Below are 19811 nucleotides of genomic sequence, written 5' to 3' on the forward strand. Positions count from 1 at the left end.
AGCAACAGGAGAATGATACCTGGAAATGTTTCACAAAGTATAATAGTGTGTGCCCCTCATAAAATACTCCAGTGAGTCAGTGTGGCCTCACCTGGGGGAAATGCAGCACTAAACTCTGACCTGTATCACGCTCTGGGCAATGGCTTAGCACTAACACATGCTCTTACACCTCGTGTCTTATCATTTTGGATATCTGCATGGGTGTAGTAATGTTTCCCCAGTCTGTTTTATTGAGGGCTTGTAAAGCTAGATCGATGTCAGCACAGCCTGGCAGCCAGATCAGTCCACTTTCACCACAGAGCTTTCCAGCACTTCCAGTTATTATTCTCCTGGGCACGTCCCTATCATATGTACCAAGACTCCTCCCACAATTCTTGTCTGCACCAACTGGTCAGTCGTGATTTATTATATCCAGTTATTTTAACTCCCAATCAAGGCAAGTTCTTGATGCTCCTGTGACATTCAGTCTCTCAGCCTTTCTGTCACGTGTCAAGCACCTTTCATCCGTGCACTCACACCTACAAACCAGTGATGTACAGTGCAAGTAGCTCAAGCTTGTCTAAGTGTATTCACCCACTGCATACTGAGTTAAATACTAGTACAGCACAAGCACTAAGTCAGCATTAGGCCCTAATACTACTAAGCTTCACAAAAGCTGTTTTTTGTTAATCATCTTGTTCTCAAGGAAGTCTCCTGACCACTTAGTTGGTCATGATACAACTCGAACTTCACATGCATTTGTCAGACCCCACAGCTTGGTCTGGTGTGGATGTTATGGATCAGAATGCAGTAGATTCTCTGCAGGTGCCCTGTGCCCACCAGCCCAAGGCACACATGGACAAATGGCCACCTGAACTGCCACACTGTCAGAGCACCTCCCAGCTATCCCAGCACTGCCCAGCCAGGCTCACCTGCATCCTTCACCAGGAGGGAGAGGCTTTGTCAGAGGAAACCTTTATTCATTCACATGGTTACAGTGACCAGAGACCTGTCCCAGCCAATCTGCACACCCTGAAGGGAACATAACACTTGCTCCAGCGTCAGGCTCTGGGCAGCAGCTCAGCATTCACATGTACCAGTTCCACCATTCACCCTCTGTGTCTGTGCTGTATCAGACACCTGCTTAACACTGACTCCCCTCTCCCCCCACCCAGTCTCTGTTACTCTGGGCTTTTAATAGCCAGATGCCAGCACTAGCTACCAACGAAATCAGCCCCCAGTGATGCCAACATTGAGCTTTCCAGCAGTTTCAGGTGTTGGTCTCCTGTTGCTTGTTGACCCACAGTCCATACTAAGGCTTGTCCTGCTGAACTGTTCTTTTCAGCATTGCTCTGTCAATGCTTATTATACCAAACTATTCAACTTTTGATCAAGACAAGATCTTGATGCTCTTGTGACATCATTTAATATTGAACAGGGATGATTATTTCAGATTACATTGTTGATGCAAGCTTCTTGGTTTGTTAATTTTAACATTAGAATAGAACTTCTAAACCAGCACTAATCCAAACATTTTAATTTTGGTCAAGAATGAAACTGAACATCAATCTCTGTCCAGTTTCAGCCTGTAAAAAATGTGACTGAAATGAAGCCCAGTCTGGAGGTATCCATCTGTAGGTCTGGACACTTCTCCCATTTATTCTTCTTTCCCAGGAAGCTTTTGGCTGTGCTCTAGAAGTAAAGTTACTTCTGTCTTTTACCTTCAGGCAGTGATTATGGGATAATTCAGGATGGATCTTTCTCCTGCGCTCACATATCCTTAACCCTGAAGCCTTAAGCAGTGTTGATTCAAGACAGAAGATAAAACCAGTTGCTAGCTCCTCCTTCTGTTTTCTCCTTTGCTATTTCAGCCATGCAGAGACACTCATGTAATGAGAATTATCATAGCCCATATTTTATTCTTCAGAACAACTGTACTGTTTCCTTCCACCAAAGGAAAAAACCCAAAGTCACTGAACACATATCCTGTGCCTTTGCTGGCAGGAGGGATACAGTGTGTAAGCTACATAGTGCACAATTTGAGGCAATGGTAGAAGCTTATTAGACCCTAGAGGCCTGAGAGAGGGTAGAAAAACAACCATCTTCAGTATTCTGCATTGAAAGGGTACTCCTTGTGATTTTTGCACCTGGAGGAAACCAAAGAGAACAGATTACTCAAGGCTAAAATAATTGGTATATAGAACAACAGTGGATGTATAGAGGAGCCTTCAAGGGAGGCTCTGAACTGAGTAACTGCAGAGTGAACTTAACAGACTTAGTGGTATAAAAACAGCCTACAGGACCAACAAGTTCCAGCCTTTTTCTATTATTCAGGCACTGAACAGTGGTGGGACCAATTTACTTTCTACATAAAGAGTTAAAATTCACACTGCTTACAGAGACAACAGCAGTTTCTGTGGCCTTGCAGCCAAGACTTCCTGTCTTGGCTTCCAAGGTGCTTATCTGCAAGCAGCTGTGCTTTGTACTGAACAACAGATGGTCATTCCCCCCCACAACCACCTATGTAAGAGCTGACAATTTATAATACCCCACAGAAAAAAATTACTGCAAGTTTAAAACTGCCTAATGCTCATCTCTCCCATATGGACACAGCCAAAGTTAGCAATTAAAACCCTCATTCTGGAATTCCAGGCATACAAAGTTTCCTGGAGAATGGATTAACAATGAACACACAGCATGACTTATAGTCATCTAAGTATAACAACAGATGCTTCATCCCTCAAATTATTTCAGATTTCAAAATACACCCAATTTAAACAGCTACACAAGTTCCTATGAGATCAGAATAAAGATTGTTGAAAATGTAAGAGTTTGAAGGCCACAAACTGCCACTTACGTGATCATTTCACAGATCCTCCAGTTTCTGTTTAAGCTGAGAAGGGTTGCCATCTCCTCTTTAGTCAGTTCAAAGTCAAACACCTAAAAAGAGAAAACCAGCTGGATTTAACTTCTTTGAACAAATCAAACCAGAAGCAAGATTCACAAAATGAAAGAACAAGTTTGTATCAGAAAGGATGCTGGTTACAAGTGATGGTTCCAAGAAACAGGGAAAGGAAAGAAATATCTTTGGATTTTCCAGACTCTACTGGCAGAGGGAAGAAACAGAAGAACAGGAGACACCATGTGAAGTGCCTGATAAGGTTATCAGCATACTGTTTCCAAGAGCTCTGTCTATTCTTCAGCTGTAGTTTTCACTGTAGCCCTGGCTTCCAGACAGAAAGAGCCCAGTGCTCTCGCTGCAGGAGGACATGGCAAGGGTGAGGAAGGATCACTGCTTGCTGTGCAGGGAGAAGCCAAGCCATCCCTGAGGGGCAGCACCCAGCTCACTCGTGATCCCTCACCTGGAAGTTCTCCACAATGCGCTGTGGGGTGACAGATTTGGGAATCACAATCACATTTCTCTGGATCTGGAAGCGAAGGAGAACCTGCAAGAACAGACAACTCAATCATTCCTCCTGTTCCAACAGCTGTTTTCCTTAAGCTGTGCTTCTGCAGAGCTGCATTTCAAATCATTCCTGTCCCTGCAGCCCTGGTTGCCCTGCCTGGAGAGCAAAGAGGGAAGTGGTGGAAGCCCACATGGAAGGTCTCCTTTCCCATTCAGTTTTGGGCCAGTCAATTCCTTTTCTTTGCGCCCAGAAGTTTTGCAGTCTATACAAGGCTTTCATCTTCTGCAAGAGGACTTGACAAGGGAAGTGACAACTGAAGATGAGTCAAGAACATTTTCTTGACTGATGGCCAGAGTTTCTAGTTGCGTATCTTGCAGGCCACAGAATGGAGAACCTGCACTGCTTGTTAACACCACAAAAAAGCAGCACTGCTCACAGGTAACACCACAGAAGCTGCTCCCTCTCTTCAGACAGTTTCCTGAATTGCTGTGTTACAGGAAGGGGTACCCACTGTGTGGCACCTACCCACCTGTGCTGGGGTCTTGTTGTGCTTGGCTGCAATCTCCTTGACCTTGGGGTCATCCAGAAGGGACGGTGCCTCTGGCTTAGAACTAAACAAAGGGGGGAGAAAAGGATGAAACAACAAAGAATCACTTCAGGAAGATTCTATCTAGCCCCATTAATTTAAAAGAATACATATATACAGCTGCACCATTACTCAATTAGTCTGAATGTTTCAGACTTAAATCACACAAACCCACTTGGAAATTACCCGTCAGGACGTCCAAGGGGACAGTATGCTGTCACAGTGATCCCTTTGGAGTGGCAGTAGTCAATCAGCTTCTCCTGGGAAAGGTATGGATGACACTCAACCTGCCAACACAGAAGCAGAGACTGAGAGCTGTTGAACTACTGTGGTTTTCCCTTTCTCCAGAGGTTTTTCTGAATCCTAATTTCCTAATTACAGGTTGCCTTCACCTGACCCTGCAGGTGACCTGTGTGACAACACAAGACTGTAATTCTATAGGGCACCAACTTTTATACTGAGTCTTTGTGTGCTTTTCGGATTTTGTTCTGAGAGGCTTTATAAGAGTCAATCATTATGTCAGAATGATTGCTCATATCTGGACTCTTCATGCCTCCAGAGAGAATGGTTCCTAGCAAAGTACTCCAGAGTTAGTGGTTCAACAAGATGAGACAAAAAGGAAATATTCTGGTTCTGTCTGTATGAAGAAATATCCAGAGAAAGGGATATGAAGTACATGGTGTGTCTACTTTGTTCCCCCTTATTCCACTTCCTCATTCAACTGTAATCAGAACTTTATAATCCCTGAAAAGTATTCCCCTGCAGCCACTTTGCAGCTTACCTGGTTATTTGCAGGCTTGTGTTTCAGCCCTGGCTTGTTCAAGATTCTTTCAGTCTGCTCGCGGTTGAAGTTGGAGATTCCAATGGCTTTGACCAGGCCAGCATCCACCAGCTCCTCCATGGCCTGACAGGAAGTGGAGCCGAGTCAGCATGCAGTGGGTAAGACATGACTGAACACATTCCTCCTGACATGCTCTGGTTTTCTTCACGGGAAGCACATTTCTAAAAGCTACCACGTGCTTTTGTGAATTCTTTTCAACTAATTCTACATGCACAGATGAACCATTCTGCAACTGCTAAAGCCAACACCACTGCTGAGGACAGAAGATGTGACTCTTCCACTCGGGATGAACTTACCTCCCACGTCTCTAGAATATCAGTGCTGCTGGGGATAGCCATCCCTTTGTCATCTACAGGGAACAGCTCCTCTCCTGCCTGTCAGTGACAAAAAAAATGCTTGAAAATCTCTTGAGAAATTCACTTAATACCATGAGAGCTCACAGCCACAGTACCTTAAACTTCTAGTGCAAGGGTACAAATTCTTGTCTACATTTAGTCATTCCTTCCTGAGAAGTGGAAGGAACTGAAGGCATTTTTGCCACTGACCATTCCCCTGGAGAACAGGTTTTTCTGCTGGACCCCTGGAAGTGATGGCTCACCCAAAGACCTACAGGGAAACAAACCAGTCAGAGCTACAGCTTCCAGCCCCACACATGCTCCCTTCAGGTGCTGTTCTTTAGTTCCCACTTGGGGAGAAGTGTTTTGTTCTTTTTCCATAGAAAAGCTTTGGTCTACACAACCCCAGATCTGCTGAAAAGAGGCATTGTGTGCACTGACAGTTCTTCCATGACAACACTGAGTGTAAAGCCACCAACACTGGGAAAATTAGAAGAGCCTTTGTGTACAAGTTATGAAAAGATGCCAAGACTGAACTGTGCTTAGCAGCTGTTTGCTGCTCTCACCACGAGACAGTTTCATTTTCATGGCTTTGTTAGTACAAAGTTAAAATAAAGCATGAAAAAAAGATGAGCATCTCAAAGGCAGCAGGTAGAATGGGGAGGGATCAGACTGCAGGAGGACAGAAAGGCTGTGACTAGAAATATTCAAACAGAGATATCAACTCCTTCACTGATCTTGAGTGATCTCTCACAGAAGTTTCACCTTTTAAATTCCTGTCTCAGTGGAACAACACTAATGCTCCTACAAGCAATGTCAGCTCAATCTGTACTTGATTTGGAGCATTAAGGACTTGGTGATTAAAGAGAGAAATGGAAAACAGAAATGCTCTCTTTTGCTCTCTGATTCTGTAACACCCAAAGGAAAATTACAGAGAAGCGGCAAAGTGCAACTCTCCTTCCCACAAGGGGTGATTTTGAGATGAACAGCACACTGGATTTGCAAGAGAAAGGGAAAGCAGCCTGTCTTATGCTTGGAGCTGGCAGACCTGCCTCTAGTTTTCAGGCCATCATTCCCTCTAGTTTTCAGGGCATCCTTCCCAAGATCAAAGGGGTATGCAAACAACTGCCTCTGGGGCAGAGACCAAGAGCCCGAGTCACATGGCCAGGGTCAAGCTGAGCAGGAGAGCAGTGCTGGCACAGATAACAGGCAGCAAAGGAAAGGCTGTAATTGTCAGCCAGAACAATCGTTGGGCTGTTAAGACAGTCACAAGAAACAAAGTTATGGGCATTGCTGCTACTATACCTTGAAGCCAAAAGGCCAGTGGACAAGGTAGAGATCCAGGTAATCCAGCTTCAAGTCTGCAAGAGTCTTCTGGCAGGCTCCCTTCACCAGACGCTTCTCATGAAAGGTGCACCACAGCTGGAGACAATAAACAAGGCACACTGAATTCCTGGGTTAAAGCTCTCGGGCGCTCTCGTGCACAGCACAGGAATGCTCCCTGTTCTTTGGAATGACATGTGGAATGAGGCTATGCTAGTGTTCTTCACACGCAGCCAGGTTTGGGCTGGGCCTGGCCCATGGTATTGTGGCAGCACAGGAAACAAGAAAATAGTATCGGGAATTGTCTCATTTACATTACAAGCTTCTCCAGTGCTACAGCATTTACCTGGGTTAAACGTTAGATGTTCCTACTGTAAAAACATCACAGATAAAACCAGTACGTCCATAATCCATAACCACCTGATCCATACCTTACTGACTACGAAGAGGTCCTCTCGTTTCACAACACCTTCCTTGATTTTCTGCTGGATCCCTTCCCCAACTTCGTTCTCATTCTGGTACACGTAGGCACAGTCGAAGTGGCGGTACCCGGCATCGATGGCAGCCATCACCGCAGCTGCGACCTTACCTGGGGGGGACTAAAGGGAGAAAGGGCAGGACACGGCTCGGTGAGGGGTTCTCAGGTGCTCTCCCGTGCGCGGCCGCTGCGGTGCCCGCCTCACCTTCCATGTGCCCAGCCCCAGGAGGGGCGCGCTGCCGGCGGCCCCGAGCCGCGCGTACCCCGCCATGGCCGCCATGGCCGCCGTGACCGCGCCCGGCCCGCCCCTCGGCCAATCAGCGCCGCCCCCCTGCGCGAGGCGGCCGCGCCGCCCAATCAGCGGCGGGGCCCCCACGGCCGGCGGCCATGGCGGGAGACGGCGCGGGGAGAGCCGTGTGGGGCCGGCCGGGGGAGCGCCCACCTTTGCCCCGGGAGAAGGGTGGAGTTCCTTATCGAAAGATAAGGGCTGAGCGCAGGTGTGTTCCGCTCCGGCTGGAGCTTCTGCAGCGATCAGCTCCCCGTCCCTGTGCCACGGGTTGTCCATGCGTGTCTCTCGTGCCGTGGTGTTCTGATAATCTCTCGGTTGCCTGAGAGAGGTAAAAGCATGGGACAAACAGTTTCCCTTCGGGGTGAGTTTGCGAGTAATTTCGGAAAGAATCAGTACAAATCATTTTAAGTGTTAGGGGAAAGTGTGTTTTAGTGTGTTTTCAAAGCTACTGAAGAGCCGTGAGTTTTCAGCGAATGCCACAGTGATCACATTGTCCCTCTGTCTTCAGGGAGGTGCGGACCGTATTTCAGAACAAAACATACAAGTGTAGAAATAAATGCTAGGTGGCCTTTTAATTTCTCATTAGAAACTGACTGCGAAATTTCAGAGAGGCAAAATATGTTGTACGGATGAGGTGTTCACAGTGCAATGAAAAAAAAAGCCATCAACAGCATCCTTTAAGTGCTCCATAATAGCATATTAGGGCTGCTTGGGAGGCTTTGCTGTTTGCTTGTACTTGGAGAATTTATTCAGCTACAAACATAAATCCGAAGTGTGTACAATGGTGCATTTTTCTCTGGATGCCTCTCCATAGCAGATGTGCAAGATTTTTTTGCTTCGTTTAGCCTAAGGCAGACAAGATAATTAGTTTTCCCCTTTAATCTTCCTCCAGTTTTCTGCCAGTGCTCTCAGCTGTCCACTGCGGGACGTGGTATTGCAGTTTAATCACGTTAAGAGTTACCCAATTTAGGGCTTATCTTTCATCCTTTCCTGGGATTCCTTCTCCGTAGATCTGCTCTGAGTCTGCTCAGCTTTTTGGTCTGGTTCATTGCTTAGAGAAGTCAGTGAAAAATGCAAAACCACCCATTTCGCCTTGTCTGCAGTGCCTTTTCTCAAGTGAGCCCAGGGAGCCCTGAAGTGCCAGTTTGCTCCTGCTTTTCCTTTGTATTCCCAAGGCCCCCTTGAGCTTGTGGTGCTGCGTTGGTGATTTGTGTGAGCAGTGTCACACTCGGAAGCAGTCAGTGGTGAGTGGGTTTCAAGGCTTGGTGTGGGAGCTGCCAGAATCCATCACATTTTGTACTGGAGCAGCACTAAGGTGAACTGGTGCTGTCAGAGAGCTGTGCTCTGTGAAGGCATGCAAAGCCTGGCTGTTTGGCCAGTGGGATGGGATCTCCTCTTAGCAGGGACAGAACCCTGCAGTGTTTGTTCTCCTTCTTCTGAGCGTGTCTTTCCGTGGAGAAGTTTCAAAGCTCACATTCCTGCGGCAAGGAGAGTGTGTGATGGCAGAGATTTGGTGGAGAGCAGGGCTGAGAAATGCAATTTGTCCTTCCTCTCACTTTCTTCTGTGAACTCGTGGTCTCCTCTGAAGGCTGGTGCTTGGTTTTCCCAAGGCATGCCGTGAGAGACACCTTGGTCTTTTAAGTGAGGATTTTGGGCAGAAGGTTTTGTGTTTTGCTTTGTTTGTGCCTGTTGGTGTGAGGCCTTGCCCAGATCGTGCCAATACACGGGATCTGTCAGTTGTTTCTGTCCTGAAAGTGTGGCTGGCATTGTCAGATGGTGGCAGAGCCTTTGAGAAAAGAGTATATATTGGAACAGAATGTTTATGTTGCTAAATGGTGTGCATTGATTCAACTTCCAGATGCTTGTTAAGGCAGGACTAAAACAGGGGGATAGAGATTTAATCTGATTCTAAGACCTTGGCCTCTTTCTTGCACTGAGTTCAGATCAAGGCAGGAGCATCCTCTGAGGTCCCACCACCCTCTCTGTGTCTTTTCAAGAGGTTTTTTGATAATTCTTGTATAACTTTTTGATAATTCTTGATAATTCTTGTATTTGTCTATTAATTGCAGGAGCTGACTGAACTGCATGATTAAAATGAAACTCCAGAAATGAAACTATGAGCATGGACCCTAAGCAGGCAGCTCCTGTCTGTGCATCCCTCACGCCTAGGCCTGATTCAGCAAGTTGATGGGCCTAAACCCTGTGGATGTCTCCTTTGTTGGAGGTTGTATGTGCCCTGGGATGACAGGAGAGACCCTTCAGCTGGGAGCAGGAGAGCTCTTCAGCGTGGGTGGGCTGAGGCAGTAGGTGCTGTCCTTAGGCAAGGATGATCTGGATAAATTTGTGTGACTCTGCCCACAGTGGAGGCTCTATTGTTAGAGCAAGCGTTTGATCAGCAGCTTTCCAAGGGAAGGAGGGTGTGAAAGGTCGTAGAAATTCCCTACATCTTTGGCTCCCATGCCATATTAAAGATTGTACCCTTACTGATTCAGTAATTTTTTCGCAGGATGTTATCTTACCTCTGCCTGGAGGGTGCTGAGGGCTTTATGGGCTGCTTCCTTTGGGAAGCTGGGAGGCACATGATCTTGGATTATATCTTTGTGAATTGAGAGTGGAGATTTTTGGGGAGAAGATCCTCAGGTGCTGGCAGTTTGGCTCTGCACTGAGGGCCTGAGCCTCCTGTGCCAGCAGACACTTGGGTTGTGTGATGGCCAAAATGTCCAACGGGGCTGTACCCAGGGCTCGGGGGCTGTGGCTGGTGAGGAGGGGACAATGTGGGTGCTGAGGGATGGCAGGGGAAAATGCTGAGTGTCCCAGGCAGGATCTGTGTCCCCACAGTGCAGGTGGCTGCAGCCCACTCCCCTGTGCGTCTCTGGGTGGGAGGGTGTTGTAATGCTAGGCTTAGTTTGTAATGCTAGGCTTAGTTTGTAATGCTAGGTTTAGTTTAGCAGGGTGCAGCTTCCCCTGAGAGCTCAGCGGAGCTGCTAGGGCAGTGCGACCATTTCCCCCTCCCGTAGTCCATTCCGGACGGCTCCGCAGTTTTGCTCCGGCAGCTATCAGCTTTACAACACAGTGACGGCAAAGGAGGCGAGAAGGGTCTCTCCATAAGGGTTTAAGAGGATCTTTAATCTTACATCTTCTCCCAGCAATCCCCAGAGGCAGAGAGAGCTCTTGATCCGGGCGCAGGGGCTTTTGCTCAGGGGCTCAGGGGCAGAGTTGGGGTACAGGAACCAAAGGGAGGACCCGAGGGAGTGGCCAGGGCTAGGAGCAAGGCGGGGAAATATGGGATCAGAAAAGCAGTGGGTAAACAGATCACCACAGGAGGGTTTTGGGTTTTTTCCTACAGCAGACAGAAAACTTTCAGCCAGTTAGGTTTTTGCATTTTAAAGTTAATTTGATTTAAAATATGTGACACCTCTGATGAAATTGTGGATCTGTGGGATGTGTTTTGTGGTTCGTCAGCATCTGGTTTCTGCTGATGCAAGACTGAAGGCAATCACTGAATGGTGGTGCTGTAGAAAATAGTCTTTCCATCTTCCAAAAAACCCATATTTCATGGGATAAACATCCCATGTCTTCACTGGCAGCACCAGGGCAGATTCAATAAGAGAAATTGATAAAGTTAGAGCAGAGCCAAATGAGACACCAGAGGTCTAGTGAAGGCCATGTTACAAGCACATTCAGTATTCTGCATGGAAAGGGTATTCCTTGAGATTTTTGGATCTGAAACAAATGAAAGAGAATGTTATTTTCACGCGTGATCTAAATGTTATGTAGAGATGTGTTGGGTGCCTGGAGGAGCCACCAAGGGAAGATCTGCATCATGGAGTTACAGCAAGAATAGGTGGAGATATATGTCCTCCTTTCTCTAATACAAAGATGAGTTGAACATCCAGAACCCATTTTTTGTAATGAAAGTTACAGAGAGTTTCCTGAAAACTAAGAATTCAAAATTAGAATGTAGTTTGGTTTAATTTTTTTGTTTTGTTTCTAAAATGAAGACATTAAGCCCTCTCCTAAAAATGTTATTTTTTTGGGACAAACCAGTTGGAGTTTGAGTTGGTGTGATTTTTAAATAAATTGAATTTCATGTTACCTAGAAGCTGTGACACAAAATTCCTTGTAAAGAATATTCAAAACTTAGAAGTTGAAAAAAACCCAAGCAGTGTCACTTACATTTGCATTTCACAGATCCTCCAGTTTCTGTTGAAGGTCAGAATAGTTGCCATCTCCTCTTCAGTCAGTTCAAAGTCAAACACCTAAATAGAGAAACAGGTGGAAATCACTTCCTGGAACAAACCTAATAGAAATACAGGAGCAGCTCCACACTGGAGACTCCATCTTCACTCATAGACCACTAAATTAAGAAGAACAACTTGTTTTATGGACACAGAGACTATTTTATGAATGTTGCTAATTCTAGGTATGATGTTTCTGACACGTTCCTGTGTGGGGATTCCAAGCAGGCTGTGCCTGCTCATTCATCCACGAGCCATGGAACAGGGAATGCCATGTAAGGATTGTTGATTAAACCCTCAGAAACTAGGCCTGGGTTAACACTCCGGTGAAGCATAAAGAAGGAAGAAGCCCAGTCCTCTTGCTGCAGGAGGACATGGCAAGGGTGAGGAAGGATCACTGCTTGCTGTGCAGGGAGAAGCCCAGCCATCCCTGAGGGGCAGCACCCAGCTCACTCGTGATCCCTCACCTGGAAGTTCTCCACAATGCGCTGTGGGGTGACAGATTTGGGAATCACAATCACATTTCTCTGGACCTGGAAGCGAAGGAGAACCTGCAAGAACAAAAAACCGAGTCAGAGAGAGAATGGCTCCTGCTCTGGAAAAAGCAGAGCTGTTTTCCCTAAGCTGTACCTGCTTCTGCAGAGCTGCATTTCAAATTATTCCTGTCCCTGCAGCCTTGGCTGCACTGCTTGGAGAGCAAAGAGGGGAGTGGAGGAGCCTCACAGGAAACCTCCCTTCCCATCCAGGTTTGGGCCAGTTGATTCCTTTCCTTTGCCCTTGGGATTTTAGCAGTCTATGCAAGGCTTACATTCTCTGCAAAAGGACTTGAGAAGGGAAGTGACATGTGAAGGTGGGTCAAGAGTCTTTTTGAGGGTAAAAGAGTTAATAGTAGTGTGTCTTGGAGGTAATATAATTAAAAAATCTGTATTGTTAGGGAAAAAGCAGAGGAGTGCCACAATTCATGGGGAAGGGATAGAGGTTCTACCCTTTCCTGAGCTCTGTTTTCCAAAACTGGAAGGAGTACCCACCTGTGCTGGGGTTTTGTTGTGCTTGGCTGCAATCTCCTTGATCTTGGGGTCATCCAGAAGGGAAGGATCCCCGGGCTTAGCCCTAGACAGAGAAAACAAATCAGTGGCAAGAAACCTCCACAGAAAGATTCAGCGTAGCACCAGAGATCTGTGTTTAAATGAAGAAATGAGTGGTGCACGTGTGGTCTCAGTGCTTCAGTCATAATCCCCAGCAGCTCCCTGGCAGGTTGCAAAGCAGCCTTACCACGGTCTGTCGGGAGAGCCAAGGGGGCAGTATGCAGTCACAGCCAGCCCTTTGGACTGACAGTACTTGATCAGCTTCTCCTGGGTGAGGTATGGATGAGATTCAATCTGCCAACACAGAAGCAAAGAGTCTGACAGTGGTAGAACTGTTGCAATATTGTTGTGCTCTGTAAATTATCTCCTAATCCACTTAGAGGCTGCTTTTTTCCCTAATTTGACAGTGGCCTGCATGATAATACCAATCCTTAGTATTAAAACCACCTGTTTTGATATAAAGTGCTTATATGGTTTTTGCTGGGGGGGGGGGGGGGGGGTTCACAAAGCTAATCTCTGGGCTCTTTATTATTCCAGAAAGACTTTTCAGGGAAATGCTCCAACATCCTTAAAAAGTGGTTCAGCAAGGTGATTAAAAAAAACCCCACAAGTATCCAACTGAAATATCCATAGGGAGAGATTTAAAGTACATGCTGTGTCTACTTTGTTCTCCCTTTTCCCATCTCCTCATGCAGCTGTAATTGGATCTTTATAATCCCACAAAACCAGTCGCCTGCAGCCACTTTGCAGTTTACCTGGTTGTTTGCAGGCTTGTGCTTCAGTCCTGGCTTGTTCAAGATTCTTTCGATCTGCTCATGGTTGAAGTTGGAGACACCAATGGCTTTGACCAGGCCAGCATCCACCAGCTCCTCCATGGCCTAAAATAGCAAAATCATCATCCGGTGTGCAAGGCAGCTTATGATGATGTTCTTCCTGATGTGACTTGTTTCCCACCACGAGCAGCACAAAATAACTATTTAGAGTTGCAGAGTTCTCTGAGGGAAAAGCAGGTGCTGGCACATTAATGCCATCTCACCCAAGCCCGAATTCTCATTCTCTGAGTGTGTGGAAATCCACAGAGTTGCACGAGGAGAAGAATGATGACACTCAGTAATCCCCTGTTGTGCAAGCACTGGAGAGCTGTACTACATACTGTAGGCAAGATCTCTAAACCTAAAATATCTTTATTTCTGTGAAATTAGTTTGAGCACCTTGAGAAAGACACAAGAACTGTGGTGAAAACAATTGTACAGTTGTTATTGTTCCACAATGAACTTTTTCTAGCTTCAGTCTGGTGTGCAGCTCCACTGGAAGTGTTTGTGCAGCTCCAGTAAAGTAGGACAGTCGGAGAATAGGAATAACCAGGGAAGGATTAAGCATGCCCATTATGAAAAGCTACTTTGTGCTGCCTTATGTTCCTTCCAACTGATTTTGTGTGCATGAGACACCAGTTCTGTGACTGCTGAAGGTAATGGAAACATGGAAAAGACTGATGAGGACAGAGGACATTTCTCTTCTGCTCTGGCTGAACTTACCTCCCACGTCTGTAGAAGATCACTGTTGCTGGGTATAGCCATGCCTTTGTCATCTTTGGGAAACGGTTCTTCTCCTGCCTGTCAGAGAGAGAGAGAAAAGGCTTGAAATAATCTCTGTTGAGACACTTGCTATGTAAAATTACCCAACAGGGATGTAAGGAGGTAAAGCTAATACTGCATTAAAAAAAAAAATCAAGTCATTCTCATCATAACTTAATTCTTCAATCACTTCTTATTCTTAGTTCATGCATTTTCGTCATCTACTCTCCCAATAAAGACAGGTGTTTCTACTGGACCCTCTGAAGTGATGATCCACAAAGTGCATGCAGGGAAGTGATTAACTTAGAGAACAATATTCTGGAGTCTTACATTAGTTCACGTCAAGTACTGTTCTGTTTTGCACATTTAAGAATAACAGTTTCTTTAGATGTTTTTAAGAAGGTATAGGGAGGACTGACTTTGACCCTGTGAACACAGACATTTATACAGGAGTGCATCTGCTGACAGATGTCCCATGGGGAGGCTCACTATGGAAATGGCTGTATTAGAAAAGTTAGAACAGCCTGTAGCTAGACAGTATGGCCAAAGTAGTTTGAATGATTGGAATTTTCTAAATGCCACAATATTGTGCGGTTTCACTTGACAGCTTTGTCCACTTAAAGCTAACTAAAACAATATTGAAGGAATGGAGTTGAGCTCAAAAGCATAAGGTAGAAGAGAGATTTTGACAGGTGTGTGTGTATCTATCTATATATGCTGACATAAATGCTTTGAAGTCTGTGTAGTCTGTGAAAACTTGATCCCGAAAGTCTCATCTTTTGAAATCCAAAGTCTGTGAAACGACACTAAGGCTCCTACAGACACGGTCAGCTCAATCTGTACCGTATGGAGGATTTGGTGATTAAAGAAAGAAATGGGAAACAGAAGTGTTTACTTTAACCGTGTGACTCTGCAACCTGCAGAGGAAAGAATTTCTGTCAGGCAGCAAACTGCACCCCTCTGTCCCAGGGGGTTTTCTTTCAGAAGAGCATGCTTTGGGTTTGTAAAAGAACGGGAAAGAGGCATAGCTTTTTCTTGCAGCCAGAGGCCTGACCTTAGTGCTGGCTCTGCCTCCCCGTTGTCAGGAGGGCAGAGGACGCTGTGCAGGCAGCGGTCCCGGGGCGGGGATCAGGGGCCCGGCTGATGGGGCAGAGGAAAGCGGGATGGGCAGCACTGGGGCAGCGCTGGCACAACAGGCACGGCTCCTCCTGCACTGCAGCAGCAGTGGTGCTGCAAGCACCCCTGGCACTTCTGAGGAGCTCTCCCAGGGATGAAACCTGCTGTTACTGTACCTTGAAGCCAAAAGGCCAGTGGATGAGGTAGAGATCCAGGTAATCCAGTTTCAGGTCTGCAAGAGTCTTCTGGCAGGCTCCCTTCACCAGAGGCTTCTCATGAAATGTGCACCACAGCTGGAGACAAAACAGGGCAGACTGTGATCTCCCGGTTAAAGCTCTCAGGCGCTCTTCTGCACAGCACAGGAATGCTCCCTGTTCTTTGGAAGCTGATGTGGAATGAGGCCATGCTGGTGCTGTTCAGATGTGCCATGCTCTGGGATGGGGCTGGCCTGTGAATGTGGGGGCCGTGTGTACCAGTCTCTGGTTACGTTAGTTCACACACAAGGTTTGTGCCACCCCCTTTTGCCCAGGGTCTGCCTTGGCAGTTGTGTATCTGTCATTCCTGAGCATGCACAGAACTCCTGCACTGCGTGTAGCAGGCAAAGCCAAGAAGATATAAGATGAGCCACAAAGAGTGGTTGTCACCAACCTCTACTTAGGTAAGAAGTACCTTCAGATTCCAGCTAAGTAGCCTGATTTTTGTAATAAGAAAGCGAAGCCGCCAACCCCACCTTCCTTGGGACATATGCTAAGCAGATTGCAGTGTCCCAAGGTGCCCAGAATGACAGCTCCCACTGCAGGGACACCCCTTTGGAATGCTCTGAGCCCAACTGCTGGAACAAACACCAGGCAGTGTGCTCTGCTGTGCTTTAGCAGTCCCCAAGGTGTCATTAGCAAGCTGGTTCTGCCTCTGTCAGTCCTTTACACTGAGTGGTCTCTGACATTGCATCATGTGTTTCTACCTTGCTGGGGCTACCTGGCCCACCCTTCCTCTTCCTGCTTCCCTTCTTTTGCACTAATCAGTCTGCAGTTGGCCTCTCTTCATCCATCCCCCAGCGATGCTGGGCCACCACGGCAGGGTGCAGACACAGTGTATCCTTCCGAACTCTCCATACAGAACGGGCTGAAGCTGTCAGCTTGCGTCAGGAGTGGCCTGAATGCTGTTATGATTTGCTTTATCCTACAGCAAAAAGTTTGTCTCCGTAACTTAAGCTTCCTGCTAGGAAAATACTCAAAGACAAAGCGTTCCCCCAGCTGTGCTCCAGGCTGCAGGATCATTGGATCTTTACCTTGCTGACAACGAAGAGGTCTTCTCGTTTCACAACACCTTCTTTGATTTTCTGCTGGATCCCTTCCCCAACTTCATTCTCATTCTGGTACACGTAGGCACAGTCAAAGTGGCGGTACCCGGCATCGATGGCAGCCATCACTGCAGCTTTTCCTTGCCCAGCTGCAGACTGGAAAAAATGCATCAATATTAACAATCTCAAATCAGTGCTTGTTAAAGACCTGTATCCTAGCAAAATAAAACCAGGGAAGCCATGTTAGTGAAAGCAATCCGCCCCCCCCCCCAGTCCAGGCTGGTGGGAGTTTTTTCTTTTCCAAGAACACTATTTCTTGCAGTGATAAATGTGGACTCCAAGGCTGGAAATCAACCTCCAGCCACTTATCTGTAGCTCCACTCACACTCAGCCAGGCAGAGCGGAGCCCCAGGCAGCAGGACAGCTCCCCAGAGCTGGACCAGGGGCAGTGAAGTTTTGTGCCTGGGAGCTCTGCAGTACAGGTGCTTTTCTCTGAAGCTCTTACCTTCCAGGTGCCCAGCCCCACGAGGGGCATCTTGGCAGTGGTGTTCAGCTGCACATAGGTTGCCATGGTCCTGCACTCCCTCTGCGCTGCCTCCCCGCAGCTGCCTCTTGCCTGCTGGGTTTAACAGTGCCTGGTCACTGGCCAGGGCTGGGGTGGATGCTGGGGCGTCCCTGGTGCTCTGGGTCCTCCCATATCCGGCAAACAGGGCTGTGGCTTTTTCTCTGTACACACAGCTCGCAAAGGTTAATGTGAAAGCCGAAATCAATTAAAAATCGAGGACGTGATTACTTGGGATGTGGCAGTGGTACGCCCTTCGGACCTTTCCCTTATCAAAAGATAAGGGTTGAGGGCAGGTGTGTCCCAGTCTGGCTGGTGTTTCTGCAGAGATCAGCTCCTGTCTGTGTCCCAGGGATTGTCCATGTGTCTGTCTCTCTTATGCCCCGTGCCGAGGTGTTCTGACACCCTGTTGCAGTTCCCCCCATAGATTTCTTGAGAGAGAAGGTTTCATTCAGGGGCACTTTGGCCCAGGATTGTCACTGGTAAAGTCCAGCGGTGTCCCAAAAAGTGTCAATAAACAAGTCCCAGGGTAGGACATGATCGAGAGGCCCCTTGCTCCCAGCTCCCAGAGCTGCTCCTTTGCTGCTGGGTGTGTGATCGTGGGCTGAGCCCTTGGCTGGAGCAGCGTGTGTCTCCCCTTGATGGAGCCTTGTCACATTGTGTGCTGATGAAGTGAGCCAGCTGGAGAAACCTCAGTGTGAGTTTGCAGAGGAAGAAGGAGTTCCTTTCCCTGCCCCCCTAAAGATGTTGGTATCCTCTTCTCAGGCTGGAAGGTGAGGCACAGTGTAGAACAGGGAAGTTCACACAGGCCATGCGTGCCAAACGTGAGAAATAAAATTAAGTCCCTGGTTTTTCCTCGTCTTAACAGGATCATCCCTCCAGTAAAATTCGAGTGCTGCCTTTTATTTTTTTTCCCCATTTCTTCACTTTTTGCTTTACTATTATGGGTAGCAGGCATATCTCTATGGCTAGTTTTTTAGCAGCCAGTGCATTCCTAAAGGAGTTTCGTAATGCGGAGACACGTGAGCATAGAAGAGAAAAGGCGTCCTGTAGCTTCATGGTCATCGTGGATGCCGTATATAATTACTGCCAGAAACGGACACAACCTTCAGCACAAAACCACCGCAGGATCCAGGTGGATGGATGTGTTATCATGTTTGCACACACGGGGGCAGAGTTAAACTTGTGTGTGGCTTTTGCATTTCTTCAGTCTTAACTCAGCAGATTGAATTGCATATTTGTTCCCTTAGATTTTGTAATAATGAGAAGTTGGAAATCTCTCTTCCTCTGCCTCTTTTCCTAAAACAGGATAAGAAGAAAAAAAAAAAAGGTGGCTTACATTTGCAATAAATAAATAGACTTGAAAATTTTCTGGTAGGGACTCAAAAGATACAAACCTGGGTTTAAAGAGGAAATTAGTCCGTTATCACTAACATACCAATTTTCTGAATTGTCTGATCCTTAAATTAAAGACACAAAAAGAATTTCCTTTTCCCTGCTGTCTTTTGCACTGAAATGTATGAGACAGTCTCCTGCTTCAACTCACCACTGTGTCTCAAAAATACTCCAAAACTTGCACTTTTAAGCATTATTATGCATGGGGAGGTGTGTAAATCAAGTCTGTTTTCTCCCTCCTGTTAACGGAGCACTTACTTTCAACAGTTATGTCCGAGGAGAAACAGAAAGACTATCTAAAATTTTTGTGTGGTTGGATTTACTATGACTGGGAGCACTCTCATGTGCTCAGCACCTCCAGCTTGTTTCTGACTGCAGCCATCAGTGGGGACTGTGGGCCATGTGCAGCTGGTAGGAAGCAGCGTGTGCTCTACAGACTGGGTTGTTAACTACACATTTGTGGCCAGAGGCTGCTCCTGTTGGGAAGTTTGCCATCGATTCAATAGCATGGAAACGAGCCACTTGTTAAAAAAGTCTGCCAACAGTGCCAGCTCTTTGTTCAGGCACTGTGGTACCAAACTCTGTCTAACCTATTCTGTATGTTGGCCCTGGTGTCCTTGGAATGGCTGGATGTTGTGATTTTGGCACTGTTTTCCAGCGCCTCATCCCCAGAGATCCCCTCGGTTCCCCCTGCAGCCCACAGTGCAGCAGTGGTGGTGGCTCGGGCAAAGCCGGGAGAGAAAATTCCTCAGGATTTGCATCCCAGTGTTGGCCTGGCCGTGCTGGCCTCTGGGGGACGAACCAAGAACAGTAAGAAGAGTAAGGATTGACCTTTTCCTTTTTCCCAAGCACGTTCCCCACGCTGTAGAGTAAACCAGTGAGCTCAAGAGGTGCTGAGATATCGTGCCAAGCTGAGAAAGTAGCTGCTAAAAATGGCCTTTTTAAAAATGGCCTTTTGCTCACTCACCTGTGTCACCCTCTGGAGCAAGATGGGCTTCCCAGAAGGAGTAGTCACAGTCTGACGCTTCCACAGCACTGGGCACACAAGAAGCCTGAAACAATATATTTTGAGTTCTGAGAAAAACTCAGCCAATTGTGTTCTGAAGCTGCAGTAACTATTACTGTAACAAATAGAGGAAAGGGGAAAATCTGGGGAACCTCAGGTTGAAACTACCCTGAAGAGGAACCTTTTAACTTAGCAGAACTGCAGGAAGCTCCAGTTTTTGAGAACTACATCGAATGGGGTGGTGGTTTGGTGATAAAGAGAAGTGTAACTTGCCAGCAAGTGGGTACCTGAGGGTAA

At 46.9% G+C, this 19811-nt stretch overlaps 2 protein-coding genes across 2 annotated transcripts; both read right to left on the minus strand.

The window, feature by feature from the left end:
- Positions 1-1869: 1869 nt before the first annotated feature.
- Positions 1870-7240, minus strand: LOC125324495 (aldo-keto reductase family 1 member B1-like). Its single transcript, XM_048300428.1, has 10 exons — positions 7155-7240; positions 6903-7070; positions 6454-6570; positions 5110-5187; positions 4754-4876; positions 4159-4259; positions 3916-3997; positions 3342-3425; positions 2837-2919; positions 1870-2126 (listed from the first exon to the last, which is right to left on the minus strand). Exons 1-10 carry the CDS (start codon positions 7227-7229, stop codon positions 2084-2086), a joined length of 954 nt encoding a protein of 317 aa, XP_048156385.1. The 5' UTR covers positions 7230-7240; the 3' UTR covers positions 1870-2083.
- A 3103-nt stretch (positions 7241-10343) lies between these two features.
- On the minus strand, positions 10344-17227 carry LOC125324497 (aldo-keto reductase family 1 member B7-like). The gene is made up of 10 exons (XM_048300430.1): positions 17057-17227; positions 16540-16707; positions 15428-15544; positions 14097-14174; positions 13317-13439; positions 12749-12855; positions 12505-12586; positions 11944-12027; positions 11415-11497; positions 10344-10961 (listed from the first exon to the last, which is right to left on the minus strand). The coding sequence occupies exons 1-10, from the start codon at positions 17120-17122 to the stop codon at positions 10919-10921; spliced, it is 951 nt and encodes a 316-aa protein (XP_048156387.1). The 5' UTR covers positions 17123-17227; the 3' UTR covers positions 10344-10918.
- Between the last annotated feature and the right edge of the window lie 2584 nt (positions 17228-19811).

The sequence above is a fragment of the Corvus hawaiiensis genome, chromosome 4 (genome assembly GCF_020740725.1).
Source record: "Corvus hawaiiensis isolate bCorHaw1 chromosome 4, bCorHaw1.pri.cur, whole genome shotgun sequence".
NCBI classification, from domain to species: Eukaryota; Metazoa; Chordata; class Aves; order Passeriformes; family Corvidae; genus Corvus; species Corvus hawaiiensis.

Bases quoted from the DNA above. Each gene is read 5' to 3' on its own strand.
- LOC125324495 (XM_048300428.1), bottom strand. From the start codon at position 7,229: ATGGCGGCCATGGCGGGGTACGCGCGGCTCGGGGCCGCCGGCAGCGCG. The intron at 3,998-4,158 runs GTAATTTCCAAG...CCCTTTGTTTAG, and splicing joins CCCCTTGGACGTCCTGACGG to TTCTAAGCCAGAGGCACCGT. The intron at 3,426-3,915 runs GTGGGTAGGTGC...CTGTTCTTGCAG, and splicing joins ACAACAAGACCCCAGCACAG to GTTCTCCTTCGCTTCCAGAT.
- LOC125324497 (XM_048300430.1), bottom strand. From the start codon at position 17,122: ATGGCAACCTATGTGCAGCTGAACACCACTGCCAAGATGCCCCTCGTG. The intron at 12,028-12,504 runs GTGGGTACTCCT...TTGTTCTTGCAG, and splicing joins ACAACAAAACCCCAGCACAG to GTTCTCCTTCGCTTCCAGGT. The intron at 10,962-11,414 runs GTAAGTGACACT...CATTTGTTTCAG, and splicing joins AGGATCTGTGAAATGCAAAT to ATCCAAAAATCTCAAGGAAT.